This window comes from Moesziomyces antarcticus, assembly GCF_000747765.1.
Source record: "Moesziomyces antarcticus DNA, scaffold: scaffold_v10001, strain JCM 10317, whole genome shotgun sequence".
In the NCBI taxonomy this organism is placed as follows: Eukaryota; Fungi; Basidiomycota; class Ustilaginomycetes; order Ustilaginales; family Ustilaginaceae; genus Moesziomyces; species Moesziomyces antarcticus.
The window spans coordinates 2,056,622-2,073,866 of record NW_014639009.1 but is presented as its reverse complement, the minus strand read 5'-3'; the positions used below and the strand labels follow the sequence as shown (position 1 = coordinate 2,073,866).

Here is a 17,245-nt window from a genome sequence, read left to right as displayed (position 1 = left end):
ACTCGCTGCGGAGCGGTCCGAAGGGCGGCCGGCCCCCGCTCGTGTCCTGCTCGCGTGCTGCTGCTGAGATTCTGGAGTGGACCCTGACAAAAGCGCGTCTGTAATCCGATTTCAAAGTCGGCGTAATCTTCGGCCGACGCACGGCGACCTACGCGGGACGACCTTCTCTCAGCTCTCCGTCCGCTAGGCCCTGTTCCGAACGGCGGACGGGTCTCGATATGTGCCGAAATCTCACACTGCTCAGGCCTCAAAAATGCTCGCTCAGTGACGTCAACCTGCCAGCGGGAACTCTAAGGGTGCTCGTCTTGCAACACTCACTCGATGCCAGAGCCGATACGGTAGAGATCATCGATTGGCAAACGGGCCGGCAGGGCTAGGGAACAATCAAAGACGAGCATGTATAACAAGACGCGGAACCAGGGTCAAGGAAAGGCTCGCTTGGGCAGAGGCGGCCGGACAAGGCAAATGCAGAGGAGGGTATCAATGAAGGAGGATGCAGACAGAAGGAGGCTTGAGCCATGAACTCAGGATGACGGCGGGTCAAGCAGCTTCGGCGACGATGCGGCGCGACGACATCCTGGGCGAAGTGCGGCGGCTGGACGAGACTGACGAGGGCGATCCTTCCTTGACGTGACGCGCAGGTGCCTCGTGTCCGGCTGGATCGACGCTTGTTTCGTCGCCATCGCGCTTGAGCCGCTTGGTCGTCTCGTCCAGCGCATCGGCTGCTGCGGCCTCCACGCTACTGTCAGCTTGCACCTCCTGGCTCAAGGCGCTAGCCTTGCGCTTGGCAGATGAGGCAGCACGCGCCGCCGAGGGCGAGACCTCGGCGAGGGATGCATCGGGTTTGGTGCTGTTCTGCTCGGCGTCTTCGGTGTCAAGCAGCGGCTCCATCGTGATTGCGCTCGCGGCGAGAGGACTGCTCTGGAATGGCGCCGTCGAAGACAGGCCGTGCAGGCTCTTGTTCTGATCGGGCGGGCTGGTTCCTCGCGAGGGAGACCCGCGGCCGTTGCGTGTCGCCTCTTCCTCCGAAGGAGCTGCGGATCCCGAACGGGTGCCCGAGCGCCGTGCGGATGGCGCCTGGGCCATTGCTGGAGCCGGCGAGGATGCCCTCGAAGCGGGACGACGCGATCGATTGACCGAAGGCACCGTGAGAGTGTTGTCCGAGGCTGCGGGCTTGGCTGAGGAACGGCTGCGGGAAGAGTCGCGGCTCATGGCTTGGCTCGCAATGTACTCCTGAACGGCTCGCGATGTGCTTGCCGAGTACACCGGGTCTACCTGAACAGCTGTAGCAGCATTGGCGGTGGCACCTACGGTGGCGTAGGGGCTGCTGCTCTTGCGCTTCTTGCCGAGTCCCTTGACACCGAGATGCTCGAGCTCGGCCTTGGATGCGAGCTTCTTGGCGGCTTCGCGCTTGGCCGTCTGGATAGCCTTTTGCTGGGCCTCGCGCGCCTTGGCGAGGGCAGTGCCTGGCGCACCGGGATAGCGGTCGTTGGTGAGAGAGTAGATCTCGGATCGCTTGCCGGACGACGGATCAAAGAGCGGATGCGAGCCCTCGGCAGACCAGTGCGGCACGCTGGTGGTGATGAGCGGCGTCAGCTTGGCTGTGATCTGTGCCGACGAATGTGGCAGCGAAGATGCTAGCGGGGAGGTAACGAGCGCTGGCGCCCTAAAGGCTTGGAACTTGCGGCCGCGTTTGGCACCTGCGGTCTGGACGGTGCCGACGGAGGGCTTGAGGTACGACGTGGCAGGCGGGGGAGAGCCGGCGGTGGAGGAAGATGCCGAGGAGACGGAGGCGGAGGCGGAAGCCGAAGCGGCAGCTGCCTGGAGCGCCTGCAGTGCGAGGATCTGGTTCTGCTTGGCGGCCAGCGCAACGCGGCTGAGCGGAGCAGGCATGGGCTGCGAGGAACGCATAGAGGCGGGGAGCTGGCCCAGCGGCGCGTAACCCCTGGAAGGCGGGGGTGCAGTCGACGTCATGGAGAGGAAGGGGATCGAGATGATGGGACGCAGCGGGATGGGTGCTCTGAGCGCTACTCGCTGCTTGAGCTGCAGACGTCTATGGGATGGAGGGGGCAGGCAAGGCGGGCTTGTTTGTGGCAAGATGGAGCGGCCGACCTTGCAGCGGTGCTTCTGGATACGTAGCAGGCGCAGCGACGGTGAGGATGACGGCGGCGACGGCGGCGAGATGAGATGGAGCGCAATTGTGGATGGTGGGGGAGAGGCAGGGGCCGAGGAGAAGGAGGAGGTGGTGAGTCAGGGCAAGCCGGTGCGGGCGGCGGGATGCTTTCGCGGGTGCGGGCGGTCGAAGGAGGATTTGATGGCGCAAGGGCATGCATTGCAGACCCAGGCCAACCAACGGGAAAAGCGTTGGGCGGTTGGGGGTGTGACGACGCAAGCGCTCAAGCCGGTGCATCACTAGGGTCCGCTGTGCTCTGCAGGCGGCGGCCATCCCGGCTAGAGAGATTTTGAGCAACGCAAAGCGTTTGCGCATGCATGGTGCTCAAGCGCTCGGCTCGAATCCAAAATTGTGGCCACCGCATCAGCCGAACCACGCAATGATAGCGGTGGAATGCCTCGCCCGCTCATCAACTCGAGCCGCTTTACCGGTGGCCAAGCCGCAATTTTTTCCCAAAGCCTGCTGTGGGCGGTAGCGGGGTGTGATTTTGTCCAATCTCCACTTGACCAGCCCAGCCACTAGCTTGTCTGTCCATCTCACTCTGCGCTGTCGCAGCAGCCAAGTTCCATCGATCGCATGGCGCTTCCTCAAGCTGCGTCCAGTCCACCACACGAGTGTACGCTGCGTTCTCGCAGATGAAAGTGAGCGGCGGCTCAAATAAGGCACATCGGTCAGGGCCGGACTCGCTTGCAACTCTAGACCGCTGCGCCAGGTGTTGTGATTGCCTAGCATTCATGCCGCGAACCTTGTCGGCTCAGCCTGTGTTGTCTTGCAGGATCGACTGCAAGATCCTAGAGTCACAATTGTGACGCGCGCTGGGATTGCGTGTTGGGACGTCTGCTGGACGCTAGATCGACGTTGTCGAGACTCGACGAGGATCGAGCGGAATGCTCTGAAAATGCCTAGGTGAGGGGTCCAACAAACGCTTCCCGGCTACGCCGACGGGAGCCTGGCGGGAGCGTCGTTCCGCCGCCGATCCCACCCAAACCAGAGCTCGCCCGCCCACTTTTCATTTTCTCTGCTTTCTCCACATACGCTCATCTTTGCTGCCCGGTATCACTCCCCATCCCAGCGTGACTGCGTGGTTGATAAGCAGCGGGTGATGAGCACCATGGAGCGTTGAACGCGAGTCTGGTGGCAATCGAAGGACCCTTACAAGTTCGTTGCGGGACCCTGCATTCGCGCTGGCTTGGAACGCGTCGAGGTCTCGTGCGAGAGACTCATCTCGTCGAGCCGGGTTTGGCTCGAAAGTGGAGCAAAACCGCGCTGCAGAGGCGTGCTGCACTGACCCGTTTAGGAAAGCTTGGCACACGCCAGAGGCAGTGCCGTGGCTGCGCATTGTTAGGCGATGCGTCGGTGTGGGGTTTGGGCTCGACCGCTTCGTCATATCTCATTTCCATCGTCATCAACTTATCAGACGCAGACTATCGTCCAACTCCGAAAGACCTCTGACCTGGTCTCGTCTATACAGTCTTTTTGGTCTGCAACCCTGTAGACGCTCTTTCGGTGCAAGGGACGGTGGAGCGCGGAGCTCACGTGGCCACTCTTTCACGATAGACGTCGCGCAAGAGCTCGACCAAGACCCGCTCATCGAAAATGACCTCGAGACCCACCACACCCATTCTCCATCAGCCCGGATCGTCGAGTCTGGCGACGCCAAGGAGCAGCACAGAGCAGCATCGCTCGGGACGGCAAGGCATCACCATCGAAGAGCCGGTGCGGCCCCGTGGTGCGAGCCACAGCTCGCTCGCCTCGGCTGCCGGATCCGGATCCAACTCACCATCGCGATCGGGTATCGTCGGCGACGGCACCTATGGTGGCCGCCGAGGCGGACCGTCGATGCACAAGAGCCGCACCAGCAGTTCGGGCGGTCTGAGCGATGTCAAGGCAGGCTACGAGCGCAGGGTCGGCTTCGACACCATGCCCGACGCCGACGAGACGAACAGCGGTGCATTCAGCTTCACCCTGCAGGTCAAGTCGAGGGGCTTTCTGCGCACCAAGAACACACGCACATTCATGGTCGCCATGGATGACAATGCACACTCGGAGCGCGCGCTCGAGTGGCTCATGGAGAACCTCGTCGAGGACGGCGACGAGGTGGTGGCCGTGCGCATCCTCGATGGCGAGGCGGACCAAATCGACCAGGAAGAGGCGCGCGAAGAGGCACGCGAACTCATGGCATCCATCGTCGAGCTCAACGAGGAGGCCGAGGATCGCAAGATCTCGATTGTCGTCGAGTTCGTCGCAGGCAAGGTGGTGTCGACCATCCTGCGCATCATCCACGTCTACCGCCCGGACAGCTTGACCGTAGGAACGCGCGGCAAGTCGGCCAACAAGTTTCAAAAGATGCTCGGACAGCACATCATGGGCCACGTCAGCCGCGACATCCTCACCTCGAGCCCCGTGCCGGTGGTGGTGGTGAGGCCCGAGGCCAAGGTGCAGAAGCACCTCAAGAAACGCCTCAACGATCCCAAACGCCGCGGCTATCACAACCTGGTCAAGGGTGTCGAAGGCCTCCCAATGAGCATCACCAAGAACAAGCGCCGCTCGCTCCAGGTGCCCTCTTGACAGCGGCAGCTCGCTCTGACTTGTGTCGACGTTCATGTATTTGTACCATCTTTTAGAGCACATTCGATAGATCTCTTCGCCTCTTCCTTGCAACTGGCCTGACGAATCGCAGTGAAGGACTTGTGGAGTGTCTCCGAGCCAACGGGTGCCGATTCGTGGGAGTTTGAGGACACGCTTTGGACTTAACAACGTTATGCCGGGCGCCACCGGCTACTTTCGGGCATGTCCGAAAAGCCACGAGCACTGGCGCACGAGCGCGTCCAGCCGAGCAGCCCCAGATAACGGAAAGAAGAATACAACGGGTCTTCCGCTCGAGCTTAGTGCGGGGCCAGTTGCTGGAGTCTGGTGTCGTCCGACCACCATCGTCTTCCCCTTCTCCCTCTCATCCTCCAACTGTCATCGCAATGCCGTCGCTTCGCGGCCACTGTCACTGCGGCGCGCTCGAGTACCAGCTCAATGCTGACCCAGCGCACTTGCGTCTCTCGGCGTTCTGCCACTGCACGCGCTGCCAGCGAATCAACGGCGCGCCATACGTGTGGACGACGCACTGGGCCAAGGACGCTGTCACCTGGTCGTCGCGAGGCAAGCCTTCGTCCGCTCCAGATGCTACTGCTCAAAAGGTGCTCGGCGAGGGCGTCACCACGGCCAAGCTGTACGAATCGGTGCCCGGGAGCAAGTTCAAGCTGCGCTGCTCCGAGTGCGGCAACCCCATGGGATCGTGGAACGACGCCAAGCAGCAGTGGTCCATCTGGCCCAGCACTCTGGAACGTCCCAACGGCGACTCGGAGCAGCTGCCCGGTACAGAGGCCTTCCCTGCGACCGCACACATCTTCTACGGCAAATGGAAGGTCGCCAAGGTCGTCGACGACTTGCCCAAGTTCCTCGGCTATCCGAACGAGTCACAGCAGGTGGACAGGGACGCCGAACCGCTGCCGGCCAACTTTGGCGTGGGCGACTTCAACCCGCACGTTCCACGTGACATGGTCGGCTATGGCGAGAAGCCTCCGCACCCGCAGTGGCCCAACAATGCTCGCATTGCCGTATCGTTCGTGCTCAATTACGAGGAGGGTGGCGAGAACCTGACGCTCAACGGCGACCAGTTTGCGGAGCTCTACCTCACCGAATACGGTGCGGCCAACGGCTCCAAGCCGCCGGCCAACGTGCGCAACCTGAGTGTCGAGTCGGCGTACGAGTTTGGCTCGCACCGTGGATTCTGGCGTGTGCTGGATCTGTTCCGCCGCAACGGCCTCACATTCACCAGCTGGTCGGTCGGCCGTGCTGTCGAGCAGAATCCTCAGGTGGTCAAGGCGATGGAAGACGCCGGCTGCGAAGTGGCGAGCCACTCGTACCGTTGGTTCGACCACTCACTCATGTCGCAGGAGGAAGAGCGTGCGCAGATCCAGGCGGCGATTCGCGCCATCAAGTCGGCCTCGCCCAACTCGCGCGAGCCAAGGGGATGGTACACCGGTCGCCAGTCGATCAACACCCGCCGCCTCGTGTACCAGACGTACAAGGAGCTCGGCCTGCACAAGGAGCTCTACGACTCGGACGCCTACGACGAGGACCTCCCCTACTGGGTCCCTGCTCCCGATGGCACGCCTGGTGAGCACTTGCTCGTGGTGCCGTACACGCTCGACAACAACGACATGCGCTTCGCCATCACACCCGGCTTCTTCAACTCCGAGTCCTTCGCCACTTATCTCATCGACGCATTCGAGACGCTCGTGGCTGAAACCTTCTTGCCACAAGACAACCCTCTCTCCGTTCCCAAGATGATGAGCGTTGGCCTGCACTGCCGCGTCGTGGGCAGACCAGGCAGGTTCCAGGGCCTCCAACGCTTCATCGACCACGTTCAGCGCCGCAATGCCGAACTCACCAAGCAGGGCAACGGTCAAGGCGGCGTCTGGGTTGCCACTCGCCAGCAGATCGCCGACCACTGGCGCACCCACCACCCCCCGCCCTCGGCATGAGTAGCGACGAAGCTTCGTTCCAGACGACACATGCACACGCGCTCATCTTGCCGCGGAGAGGAAACATGCGTGTTCGACCCAATGCAATGGATAATAAAACATGAAGATGGAGGCAATATGTGTTGTGCATGCGTATCGTGAGGGCGTTCAGGAGCGTTCAAACTGGTATCGGACACGATCGGCGGCGAGGTAGAAGAGCTGCGGAGGGCGCTTGGGCGCAGCACCTGGTGCACCGAGCGTGCCGCCCTTCATCTGCTCGACTTGATCGCCAACCTCGGCCGCCAATCGGCCGCCCTGCATTTCGGTGGGCAGGATGGTGAATCCGAGCGGGCCGCACTCGCAGTCGGGGCAGAGGAGGTACTTGACAGTCAGCTCTTCGCCCGGCGTGAGTCCGAGCGAGAGGTGTGCGAGCAGCGAGCTGACGTCTTCGTCCTCGGCATTCGAGTCCGATCCACTGCCGCCACGCTTGCGCTCGCGCTTCTCCTGCTTCTCCTTGGCTTTTTGCTCTTTGCGACGCTCCTTCTCCTCGCGCTGGCGCTCCTTGTCTTCGCGCTTCTGCTTGTCGCGCGCCTCCTTTTCCTGCGCCTTGGTGCGCGGTGCATTGAGCCCGGCGCTGATGCTCGACGCGCTCGGCGCCGACGCATCCGCACTTTCCAGCCGAGGTGATGTCGGATCGTTGCTGATCGGCACGCTCCACTTCATGTCGCGCGAGAAGCCGACGTTGTCGAATTGAAGCGGGCCAGCCACCTGCCAGAAGCCTTTGACGGTGGTCAGCAGCCGGTTGGAGATGCCTGGGCTGGCGGCATGTAGCGGAAAGGCAGGCGCCTGGGGCGGCGACGGCGAGTTGGGCAATTCGAGAGCCGGATTCGACAGGGGACCGCTCTCCTTGCGCGTCCATTCACCCGCGCCTTTGGCAAGGATGCAGCACCGGCAGTTCTCCATGGGGCAGTAGAGCTTGGCGAGGTTGGTGCCGGTCTCGCGATCGACGAGACGCGCCTCGAGGGCCATGCCGGCATCTTCAGCCGGCGTCTTGGCGGCCACAGCCTGACCGAGGATGGAAGTGTACGTTTGGCCAGGACTCTTGCCTGGCTGAGACTGTGCGGCGAGAGCGGCCATGATGGACGCCTGCGAAGGCATGCCTGCGGGTGATGCAGGCGCGGGCGAGCTAGGCTTAGGGGTGACTGACGTCGCTTTGGCGTCCGTGGCAGTTGGAGTGGGAGTCGGGGTATCATCGGTGGCGTTCGTGGCGCTGGTGGTAGTGGGAGCGCGCGTGTTGGCCGTCATCTTCAGGCCAGCCGGATTGTCATCGCTGGCGGAAGAGGTGGCGGAGGTGGTGCGGGTGAGTGCCGAGCCGATGCGGCTACCAGGGCCGCTGCTTGGGGACGGGTAGACGCTGCGCCTCATCTCGAGCCACTGGCCGCTTCCGTACTGGATATGGCTGACGCACTGGACACGGAAGCCGACCTTCCTGTAGAGGCCGGTGAGCTCTTCGTGGGCCAGAAGCGCGAGTGTCTCGTATCCGCGCTTGCCTTTGACGCCCTCGGGGCCCTTGCCTTCCTCTGCCTTTCGGATGCGAGAAATGTAGTTCTCGAGCATGCGGGTGGCCAGGCCTTTGCGCTGAAATTCGGGTGCTACGACGACCGAGTGAATGCAGACCATGTGCGCATCTTCGGACGTGTCGTGCGTCGACATGGAGCGGAGGGTGAGCGCGGGAGCGGCGGTGCCGGTGATAAAGCCGACGATGCGGCGACGTGGCTGGCCCGATACGGAGAGCGGACCCGCTACCTTGGGAGGAGGCAGGGGAACAAAGGCGCCGAGGTAGAGGTGAGGAGCCGCCTCCTGACGCTGGAGGAGCCTCTGATAGCTGGCAGCATCCTCGGGTGGATAGCCCTCGACTTCGAGTGCGTGGGCGGCGCGAACCTCTTCGGGGCGGACGTAGTCGAAGACAAGGTTTCGGGGGAGCGCCGAGGTGGAGTAGGAGGGACTGGTGACCTTGTGGAGGGAAGAGGTGCGCTTGTGAGAGCTTGCGGGTGGCGAGCGCTGCGAGGACTGGCTGACGTTGGAGGCAGAGGACGAGGAGGAGTTGGAGCGCGTGTTGGTGCGGCCGAGCGTGTTGGTGATGGTCTGGTAGAGTGTTGTGGAGTTTTGAGCCATGGAGCTCGGAGGCGGATGCATGTTGGGCAAATGGAGATGCTGCAGCAAGCCAACGACTGAGACTAGCCTGGGTGGTTGCGTGTTTGTCTTTTCGATCGAGGAGGGTCTGCCGTCGCTGCGACAGCTAGACGCGCGAAGGAGCGAGCGAAGCGCGAGGTGGAGTGCAGAGAGCTACGAAGAGAGCGGGGCCATGTTCGCAGCCGCAATCCTGGACTATGAGGAACGCAGCGATCAACTGGTGATAGTGAAGGTGCGTGAGCAAGTTGTGACGGATGTGCCGAACGGTAATGAAGCAAGAGGCAGCGGCGGGGACCTTGGACATCGGCAAGTGAGGCCCGGCCTACAACGTGTGGACGGCAGCTGCAGTCGGCGGTGGTGGTCGGCGGCGCTGGCTTTGGCAGATTCGCCCGGGTTTCGGCCGGGCGGCAGGAGGCAGAGCAACGTCGGCTGGGAATTAGCCGTCGGCCATCTTCATCGTCGTTCTCCTGCTGCCCTGGATGAGCGCACGCAGCTGCCCTGAGAGCCCTGAGCCCTGAGCCCTGAAACGACATTTCTAATCTGGCTGATTTGGCGCTCAAGCCAGGCACGGCCACAGTGGCAACGCCGCGCCTACTCAATTTTTTCGTGTCTCTCGCCCTGCCCCCAGTGTCTTGCCCGCTTGGGATTGGGCGCGCGTGGGCCGCCGTGCCAAAATAGTCAGGGGCCGAGCCTCTCTCTGCTATCGGCAGCCCCGAAACCTCGATATCGCGCAGCCTTTTGATTGTTGCCGAGTCTCGACCTCATCCACTTTACCGTATCCACATGCAATCAGCGGCCCGCGGTCCTGACTTCGGTGCGCCAAACAAGCCCGCCGACTTGCAATGAGGCTGCTCTTTCAGCCTCGATACAGCGCATTCACATGAGCAGCTCAGCTTAGCCAGCCAGCCCGCCAGCCAACCAAGCCAAGCCAAGCCAAGCGGACCCACACTCGGTTGAATCTCGGCCTGGACCCGCCACTTGGGCGGAGGCTTTCGGTCGGGAATCTCCAACCCTCACAGGCCGCGCTGACTTATTTTACCTCGAGGCAACGATGCCTCTCTAAGCTGTCTGTCTGAGTCTCAATTCCCCTTGGCATCGGCTTCCCCGCCTTGGCTTCTAAGTTCGTCCGTCCTCTGCCAGTGCGGCCCCAGCGCATTCTTCCAAGCCTTGCGGCCCAAACTGCACACCGAGCCATCTGCAACGGCTGCGTTTCCTTCTCCGCTTCTTACACCTTCTTTCAACAGCTGACCTGTACGGCGGGGCTCGACTCAAGCGACCGCCACCGGCGACGTAGCCCAACCTCAGAGTCCCGTCAGAAGCGTGAGAAACGCCAAGGCGCGACGGTCGTCCATCTCCAGCCTCGCTTGGCCATCGGTTCTGACGGCTCTGGCATCGTCCAGTGAGCCCTTGCGCTTGATCAATGCGCTGTCTTCCTCGACCACACACGAGCATCTGTCCATCGTGACCCAGTCCAGCCAAGCCATGCGCGATGCACCTCTTGACCGAGCCATCCATTGCGGCGGAGCACGTTGTCCTGGCAACATGTGACGCGATCCTGACTCGCCTGGCATCCGAGCTCGCCTCTCTCCCCCACGACCAGCGGCTCTTTCCGAGGTCCATCGGGGAGGAGCTCCATCGGGGCTCTTCCTGAACCCGATGCAAGATTGTATCGGCTATATGCACGTCATAGAGCGTTGGTGTTCGGTCAGTGCGAGGCAACAGCTGCAGCTTCTGCACGCCTCGTTGTGGCTGTTGCTGTGGCGGTGAGCGGCGGCCCAAATTCCAGCCGCCGCCGCTGCCGCATGTCGAGGCTCCGTGTTGGGCCCGTGATGGCTTGCAGCACGGTCCGTCCGAAGATAGCAACGCTAGCCTCGGATGGCGTCGAGGTGGAGTCAGGCAATGCAGTCTCGGTGACGAACCAAGTCGCATCCCCCGTTCTACCTGAGGAGACAGGCAAGACAGCGCAGACAGCGAAGGAATCTTCGCCGGTCACTGAACAGCGCACAAAACGACGAGCTTATATACCCGGCCGTTGATGCGTTCTTGTCCTCCTTCCATCACCGCAAAAGCAGGTCTGGCCTGAATCTCCAAGATGAAGAAGTTCCTCGGCAAGGTCCAGCAGGGCATGAACAAGTTCGACCAGGATCGCAAGGCCGGTAAGGTCATGGCGACCGCTCAAACCACCTTCGACGCCCTGCCGCCCACCTCTGTCGATGCCCCGCCCACGCGCCGCGACATCTATCGTCATCGAAAGCAACGCGGAGTCAACCTCGGCTCTTGGTTCTCGCTCGAGGCATGGCTCACTCCTTCCCTCTTCCAAAAGGCCAGGGATTCCAAGGCAAGCGAGCTCGATGTCGTCGCGGGCATGGATCCCAATGAGGCCAGAGCCATGCTCGAGAACCACTGGGACAATTTCATCAACGACGGTGACCTCCAATGGATGGTCGACCATGGGATCAACACTGTTCGCATCCCCGTCGGCTACTTTCACTTCCTCGCTGGTCACCCCAACGAGAGTGTGCGAGCCCTCATCAAGGACACTGATTACGAACGATATGCTCCCATTTATGCGGGCGCCTTCAGCCGCATCCAACGTGCCATCGAATTCACCGCGAGCCGCAATGTGGGCGTGCTCGTGGATCTTCATGGCGCGCCTGGTGGTCAGAATGCCGATGCCCACTGTGGTGTCAGCGACGGCAAGGCAGCCCTGTGGGACTCTCCGGCCAATCAGCAAAAGACCATCGAGATCTTGAAGGCCATGGCATCCGAGTACGCCCGCTTCGAAAACGTCGTTGGGCTCGAGCTCATCAACGAGCCCAAGAACTCGGGCAGCCTGTCATCATTCTACGATCAAGCCATCACCCAAGTGCGCTCGGTCTCGCCCGAAGTAGCTGCTCTGCCGCTCTACATCGGTGATGCCTGGGACACCAACTACTACACCGGCTTTGTCGGCCAGCGCGCCAGCGCAAGCAACTTCCTCGTCACCGACCATCACCTCTACCGATGCTTTACCCCGCAGGATCTAGCGACGCGAGTCGAAGATTTCGCGCGCAAGCTCAACCCGGGCACCTCGCCCTTGCCAACCAACTCGGACGGTGCTGGCGAGACAGCAGTCTGGTTGAAGGACATGTCGAACCGTTGCGGTGGATCTCTGGTCGTTGGCGAGTGGAGTGCCGCCCTCAACCCGGCTTCGCTGCAGTACCTCGCCACCGAAGAGCAGCAGCGAGCTGCCAAGGCGGAGTACGCTTTCAACGAGTGGAAGAGCTTCGACAAGTTCTGCGCAGGCTACTTCTTCTGGACGCTCAAGAAGGAGGGTGCTCCCGACACCGGCTGGGGCTTCTACTCGGCTGTCGAGCGCGGAGTCCTCCCGCAGCATCTGGATCCGCACCGCGGACAACGCAAGTCAGTGCAGGAGCTTGAAGCTGCGCGCCAGGCTGCCCAGGATGCAGCGCTCGCAAGCCACGCCAACTACTGGGATCAGCAGAGCGGCGGCCCCTACGAGCACTGGCGCTTTTCCGAGGGCTACAGCCTTGCGTGGACGGACTCGGTCGAGTTCCTCAAAGCAAACGAATCCAACGAGATCGGCTTCACCGGTCAATGGCAGAAGACCAGGACCGCTGCTCACGCTCAGGCCAAGGGTCAGGGCAGCACAATGATCTGGGAGTTCGAGCACGGCTACAACCAGGGCCTCGCCGGCTTCAAGTCGGCGCTTTACCGCTGAAAGATGGCTGTTCTGATCTCTAGCATAGACATTCAATTCGGAATCGTATTCTTCTCTGGAAACGTCCAAGCAGTCCAGCTTGAGAGTATCGAGGGCCAGCGGTGCGCGATTGCAGCTCGAAGAGTGAGCATCCGAGCTTAAAATTCCGAGCCCGGTTAGACGCGAATAGCCGAAGTTGATGAGCGGCCACTTTGGGTCAGACACATCTTCGAGACTTTGCGGCGGATTGCGACTTGCTATTCGACCTTGATCTACATCTTGTTTCCGCCATGTCATCGTCGACCGTAACGCCAAAGACACTCACCTACGTGAGCGGGAGCTCCGACTTCGAGCAGCAGCTCGATCTGTACCTGCCGTCAGAGCAGACAGCGTCGAGTCTGGTGGTGTTCATCCACGGCGGTGCATGGCGCACAGGATCGCGCAAAGACCACGCGGATCTTGCCAAGTATCTGTGCGCAAAGGGAAAGGCGGTTGCAATTGTCGACTACAGGCTCTCGGTCAAGGACGATCAGGGTCTGCCAAAACACATCCACCCCGTGCACGTGCAGGACGTCAATGCGGCCCTAGCGTTCCTGCATGTTCGAGACGATGTGCCAAGCAAAGACTGGGTCGTCGTTGGTCATTCCATCGGCGCATGGCTCACACTTGCTGCCATCATTAGTGGCTCTTCAAGCTCGCCGGATGCTCAGTATCCGGCTCCGATGCCAACTCCAAGCAGCGCAGCGAGAGATTCCATCAAAACTTGTGTCCTGGTCGTAAGTGCATGCCCTTTCATTTGCTGATTGATCGAAATGAATTCTGATCTTCATTGTTCGCATGCAGGACGGAATCTTTTCGGTCTCGGGACTTCTCCAAGAATACCCGGACTACGACGGATTCGTCGCACAAGCATTCTTGCCCCACCCCGGCCCGGCCGAGTACGACGTTGTTTCATGTGAGAACTGGCCGCTGGCGTTCGACGGCAAGCAGCTGCATGTATGGCACTCGTGCGACGACGAACTGCTATCCTTCAAGCAGAGCCTCGACATCATTCTTCATCTCGACAGCAAGCTTTCGACCGCCGCGTCTGCTTCCATTCCGGTTGTCATCCCGCAGGACGGGAACGCAAGCACAACCGAGGTGCAAGGCGAAAAGAAGCTGCTCGCTTCGTTGTACGCCAACACATCCATCAAAAACGCCGACCAGCTGCACGCAGATCTCACCACTCTGAAGGTAAGTGTCCTCAGGCCATGCCCGATGCGACGACTTCCAAGACTGACTGTTCTGCTGGCGACTTGACAATTCAGGGCGCGCACGATGATCTTCTGCATACAGAGACCTTCTGGAACCTCATTCTGGCGCTATGAAAGGTGGAATGGCATATCATTCAAGAAGGGCATAGAGAGCTGAGCACAGCGCGATGAACAGATGAAACGTGAGAAGCTCGGGCGACGAGGCAAGGTGCGCTTAGAACTGCAGCATGGGGTCGTCTTTGAAGATGAAGTCCCAGAAGTCGCGCTTGGCGAATCCTTTGAGGGCTGGCGCAGGGCGCTCCTCTTCGGAATCGCGCTTGCTGATCGGTCCGCCAGAACCGCCAGGAGCTGCACTGGCGTCGTTTAATTGCGATGAGTACCTGTTAGGGGGAGGGGACTTCTTCGGATCGTCAAGCACAGAGCCGGAGAAGCGGCCAACCTGGTTCTCGGTGACGGCGACCAAGCCGCCCTTGCCCTTGGCATCGAACTTGCCGAGCGTGACGCGGTCGATGGAAAAGATGACGCCCTTGTAGTCGACGCCCGAGTTGTTCTTATGGGCGTAGCGGCTCTTGTCCTTCTTGTGCACATTGGTGGCCTTGCCCTGGCCCTGGCACTGCACCGCTGGGGTGGCGTGCTCGTCGAAGTCGTCGACCTCGATCTCGATGTTTTCATACAGCACCGTGTGCTTCTGCGTGCCTTTCGGGCACTCGGCACAGTAGTACTCGGCACGCCAGAACGACATGTTGGTGGAGAGCTGCAGGTGCGTAATGTCCACCGGCTTGCCGTGCTTGTCGTAGATGATCTGATTCCACACACCCGGCTTCTCGTCGTTACGAACAAGCTCAAAGTACAGCTTGGAGCCGGGATCCTGAGCTGCCTTGTGGGCATCGGTGGGGACAACCTTGGTGACCTCCTTCTCGCGCTTGACCGTGTCAACACACATGGATCCTTGAGGCGACGAGACCGACGCCGCGCCGATTGAGGTGGTTAAGCTGGTCTGGTCCTTTCCATCGGAGGCAGCATCGCCAAAAGCGCGCTTGCCCAGCTTTCCATCGGCCGCACTGGAAGCCTTGCTCTCGCTTAGGTCAGGGAGGGCCGACCGCGGCACAATGTAGGGACGGTTGACGCAAGTCTCGCCGTGGCGGGCAAGCGACTTTGCGCAAGCACCCTTGTCTGGGTTCGCGTCCGAGTACAGTCCCGAGGTCGCCTTGACCACAGTGCCACGCACGGATTCGGACGAAGCCTCGGTGGTGGATCCGCTTTCGTCGCTGTCGATCTGAACGGTCATCTCGTAGCGAATGCGCTTGATGTTTGCCGTGTCGTGGCCGAGCGAGCAGTGGGCGCGGTCGCCGAGCTGAGCCGCCACGTCGCCGGGAACAGCGAACTTGGAGTCTTCGAGCAGTGTCTCGGACTGTGTAGGAGTGTGAAGGTCATCGCCAACCAGCTTGAGCACAGCCTGTTTAGACGCCTGGACGTTGCTGAGGTTGACTGGAGTGGCGTGCTTGCCAGAAGGAGCCTTGCTCTGCGAGAAGACGTCGCCATCACGAGCAAGGAGGTGCTGCTCGATGGGGTCCAGAGCGGCTGCAACGGTGAGCGAAAGCGTCACCATGGCCAGCAGGCCCGTCGAGACGGAAGATTTGCCGAAGAGCATCGTCGCGAGAAGGATTGGGAGAAAGAAATCGAACGGGGCTATAGGGCAGAGGGTCGATTCCCCCTGAAAGAGAAAGGATGTCGATTGATGCTGACGATGCTATTGGGGGGACACCCAAAGTGGCCTGGCTCTTATACAGTACACGAGTCCCTTGCTCTCTCCAGGGGTCTTGTGGGTTGCTCAGGCGGGCGCTCCTCGCGGGACTCGTCCCACCACTCGCTAAAAGACGAGCTCGCAGTAACCACACCACGGAAAAGTCAGAGGTGGGATTCTGTTTGCTACCGACCCTAACTTTCTATGATACTCCGTGAAAGTGAGGACCCGCCATCCAGCCCAGGTCTAGTGGCACGCGGCAAGTCTATGATACAACTCTGCACAGGCAGAGGGCGGGAGAGAGACCCCGATCTCATATGCGGATTGCGCGGATGCGCCACGCGGAGCACACAAGAGGCGTGGGGCCAGGTGGCGCATGCTTCATTATCGTGTCAAGATGGTGGGCTTTGCCAACGCGTGTCGACGGCCGAAGCGGAGCCATGAAGTCGTGTGAAGAGGCGTCGAAGAGGCGTACAGCGCACAGACCTTCAAAATTTCTCCATCTCGCTGCGTCCCTTCTTCTTTCCGAGGCATTTTTGGTGCCTCTAATTTTCTTTGTCAATCACCATCACCGACTTCTTGCGACCGGACCTCTTCACGCCACCCTTCATCCGCAGTGACGCCCCAGATAGCCAAGTTCCTTGGCTCACTTCAATATACGATCCGGACCGCTTTCTGCCTCACACTCGCTGCTCTAGCGTGTGCCTATCTCTGGACCCTGCCGCTTCAGCTACTCTCAGGTGACAACATGTCGGTGCTCAAGACGCTCATCATCAACCCACGCTCGGGCGTCAAGCCCACAGCCACGCTGTTCTTCATGCACGGACTGGGCGACTCGAGCGCAGGCTGGTCCGATGTGGCACAGATGCTCTCGCAGCGCCCCTCGCTCTCGCACGTGCGCTTCGTGCTGCCCAATGCGCCCATCCAGCCCGTCACGCTCAACATGGGCATGCCCATGCCTTCTTGGTTCGATAGTAGGTCGTCATATTCTTGTGTGTGGCCCAGCTACGCCCCTACTTTCCCCTGCACGGCTCTCCTTTGAGTATTTGCTGACCTTCGCCTTCGTTTGCTTCCCTAACAGTTTTGGCGCTTGACGACCTCTCTGGAGCGGAAGACGAGGCGGGCTTGCTCAAGTCGACAGACGAGATCAAGAAGCTCATCAAGGCCGAGAACGACGGCACTGCCCAGGGACTTGACGGTCACCAAATCCCCAGCGAACGCATCGTCGTGGGCGGCTTCAGCCAGGGCGGCGCCATTGCACTGCTCACCGGCCTCACCAACCAGAACGCCGTCGCGGGCGTCGCGGCTCTGTCGACCTGGCTGCCCCTGCGTGCGAAGATCGCTGCGCTCCGAGCACCCACCTCGAAAAACCTCAAGGTGTTCCAGGCGCACGGTGACGCCGACCAGGTCGTCAAGTACGAGTACGGCCAGCGCACCGTGTCGTTCCTTAGGAACGATCTCGGCCTGGCGGAACAGGACGTCGAGTTCCGCACCTACCCGCGCATGCCGCACTCGGCGTGTCCTGAAGAGATCCGCGATCTGGCCGCTTTCCTCGAGAAGGCCATTCCGGCTCAGTAGCTTGCATACGCTGCACACGCCATGTTGAGAGGATCGATCAATGTACAGTAAAATCTGATAATAGAACACAATACAGCCGAAAGACAT

At 60.9% G+C, this 17,245-nt stretch overlaps 8 protein-coding genes across 8 annotated transcripts; 5 read left to right on the top strand and 3 right to left on the bottom strand.

Moving 5' to 3' along the window:
• Positions 1 to 540: 540 nt before the first annotated feature.
• Positions 541 to 2,329, bottom strand: PAN0_001c0752 (uncharacterized protein; the record flags this gene model as incomplete). The annotated part of the gene is made up of 2 exons (XM_014804367.1): positions 541 to 2,053; positions 2,136 to 2,329. The coding sequence occupies 2 exons, from the start codon at positions 2,327 to 2,329 to the stop codon at positions 541 to 543; spliced, it is 1,707 nt and encodes a 568-aa protein (XP_014659853.1).
• A 1,440-nt stretch (positions 2,330 to 3,769) lies between these two features.
• On the top strand, positions 3,770 to 4,741 carry PAN0_001d0751 (uncharacterized protein; the record flags this gene model as incomplete). The annotated part of the gene is made up of 1 exon (XM_014804366.1): positions 3,770 to 4,741. One exon carries the CDS (start codon positions 3,770 to 3,772, stop codon positions 4,739 to 4,741), a length of 972 nt encoding a protein of 323 aa, XP_014659852.1.
• Positions 4,742 to 5,145: 404 nt separating this feature from the next.
• On the top strand, positions 5,146 to 6,711 carry PAN0_001d0750 (chitin deacetylase Cda1; the record flags this gene model as incomplete). The annotated part of the gene is made up of 1 exon (XM_014804365.1): positions 5,146 to 6,711. The coding sequence occupies one exon, from the start codon at positions 5,146 to 5,148 to the stop codon at positions 6,709 to 6,711; it is 1,566 nt and encodes a 521-aa protein (XP_014659851.1).
• A 147-nt stretch (positions 6,712 to 6,858) lies between these two features.
• On the bottom strand, positions 6,859 to 8,886 carry PAN0_001c0749 (acyl-CoA N-acyltransferase; the record flags this gene model as incomplete). Its single annotated transcript, XM_014804364.1, has 1 exon — positions 6,859 to 8,886. One exon carries the CDS (start codon positions 8,884 to 8,886, stop codon positions 6,859 to 6,861), a length of 2,028 nt encoding a protein of 675 aa, XP_014659850.1.
• Positions 8,887 to 10,975: 2,089 nt separating this feature from the next.
• Positions 10,976 to 12,604, top strand: PAN0_001d0748 (glycoside hydrolase; the record flags this gene model as incomplete). Its single annotated transcript, XM_014804363.1, has 1 exon — positions 10,976 to 12,604. The coding sequence occupies one exon, from the start codon at positions 10,976 to 10,978 to the stop codon at positions 12,602 to 12,604; it is 1,629 nt and encodes a 542-aa protein (XP_014659849.1).
• A 269-nt stretch (positions 12,605 to 12,873) lies between these two features.
• Positions 12,874 to 13,950, top strand: PAN0_001d0747 (esterase/lipase; the record flags this gene model as incomplete). Its single annotated transcript, XM_014804362.1, has 3 exons — positions 12,874 to 13,359; positions 13,427 to 13,816; positions 13,891 to 13,950. The coding sequence occupies 3 exons, from the start codon at positions 12,874 to 12,876 to the stop codon at positions 13,948 to 13,950; spliced, it is 936 nt and encodes a 311-aa protein (XP_014659848.1).
• A 100-nt stretch (positions 13,951 to 14,050) lies between these two features.
• Positions 14,051 to 15,487, bottom strand: PAN0_001c0746 (uncharacterized protein; the record flags this gene model as incomplete). Its single annotated transcript, XM_014804361.1, has 1 exon — positions 14,051 to 15,487. One exon carries the CDS (start codon positions 15,485 to 15,487, stop codon positions 14,051 to 14,053), a length of 1,437 nt encoding a protein of 478 aa, XP_014659847.1.
• Positions 15,488 to 16,328: 841 nt separating this feature from the next.
• On the top strand, positions 16,329 to 17,158 carry PAN0_001d0745 (phospholipase/carboxylesterase; the record flags this gene model as incomplete). The annotated part of the gene is made up of 2 exons (XM_014804360.1): positions 16,329 to 16,554; positions 16,662 to 17,158. 2 exons carry the CDS (start codon positions 16,329 to 16,331, stop codon positions 17,156 to 17,158), a joined length of 723 nt encoding a protein of 240 aa, XP_014659846.1.
• Positions 17,159 to 17,245: the final 87 nt, after the last annotated feature.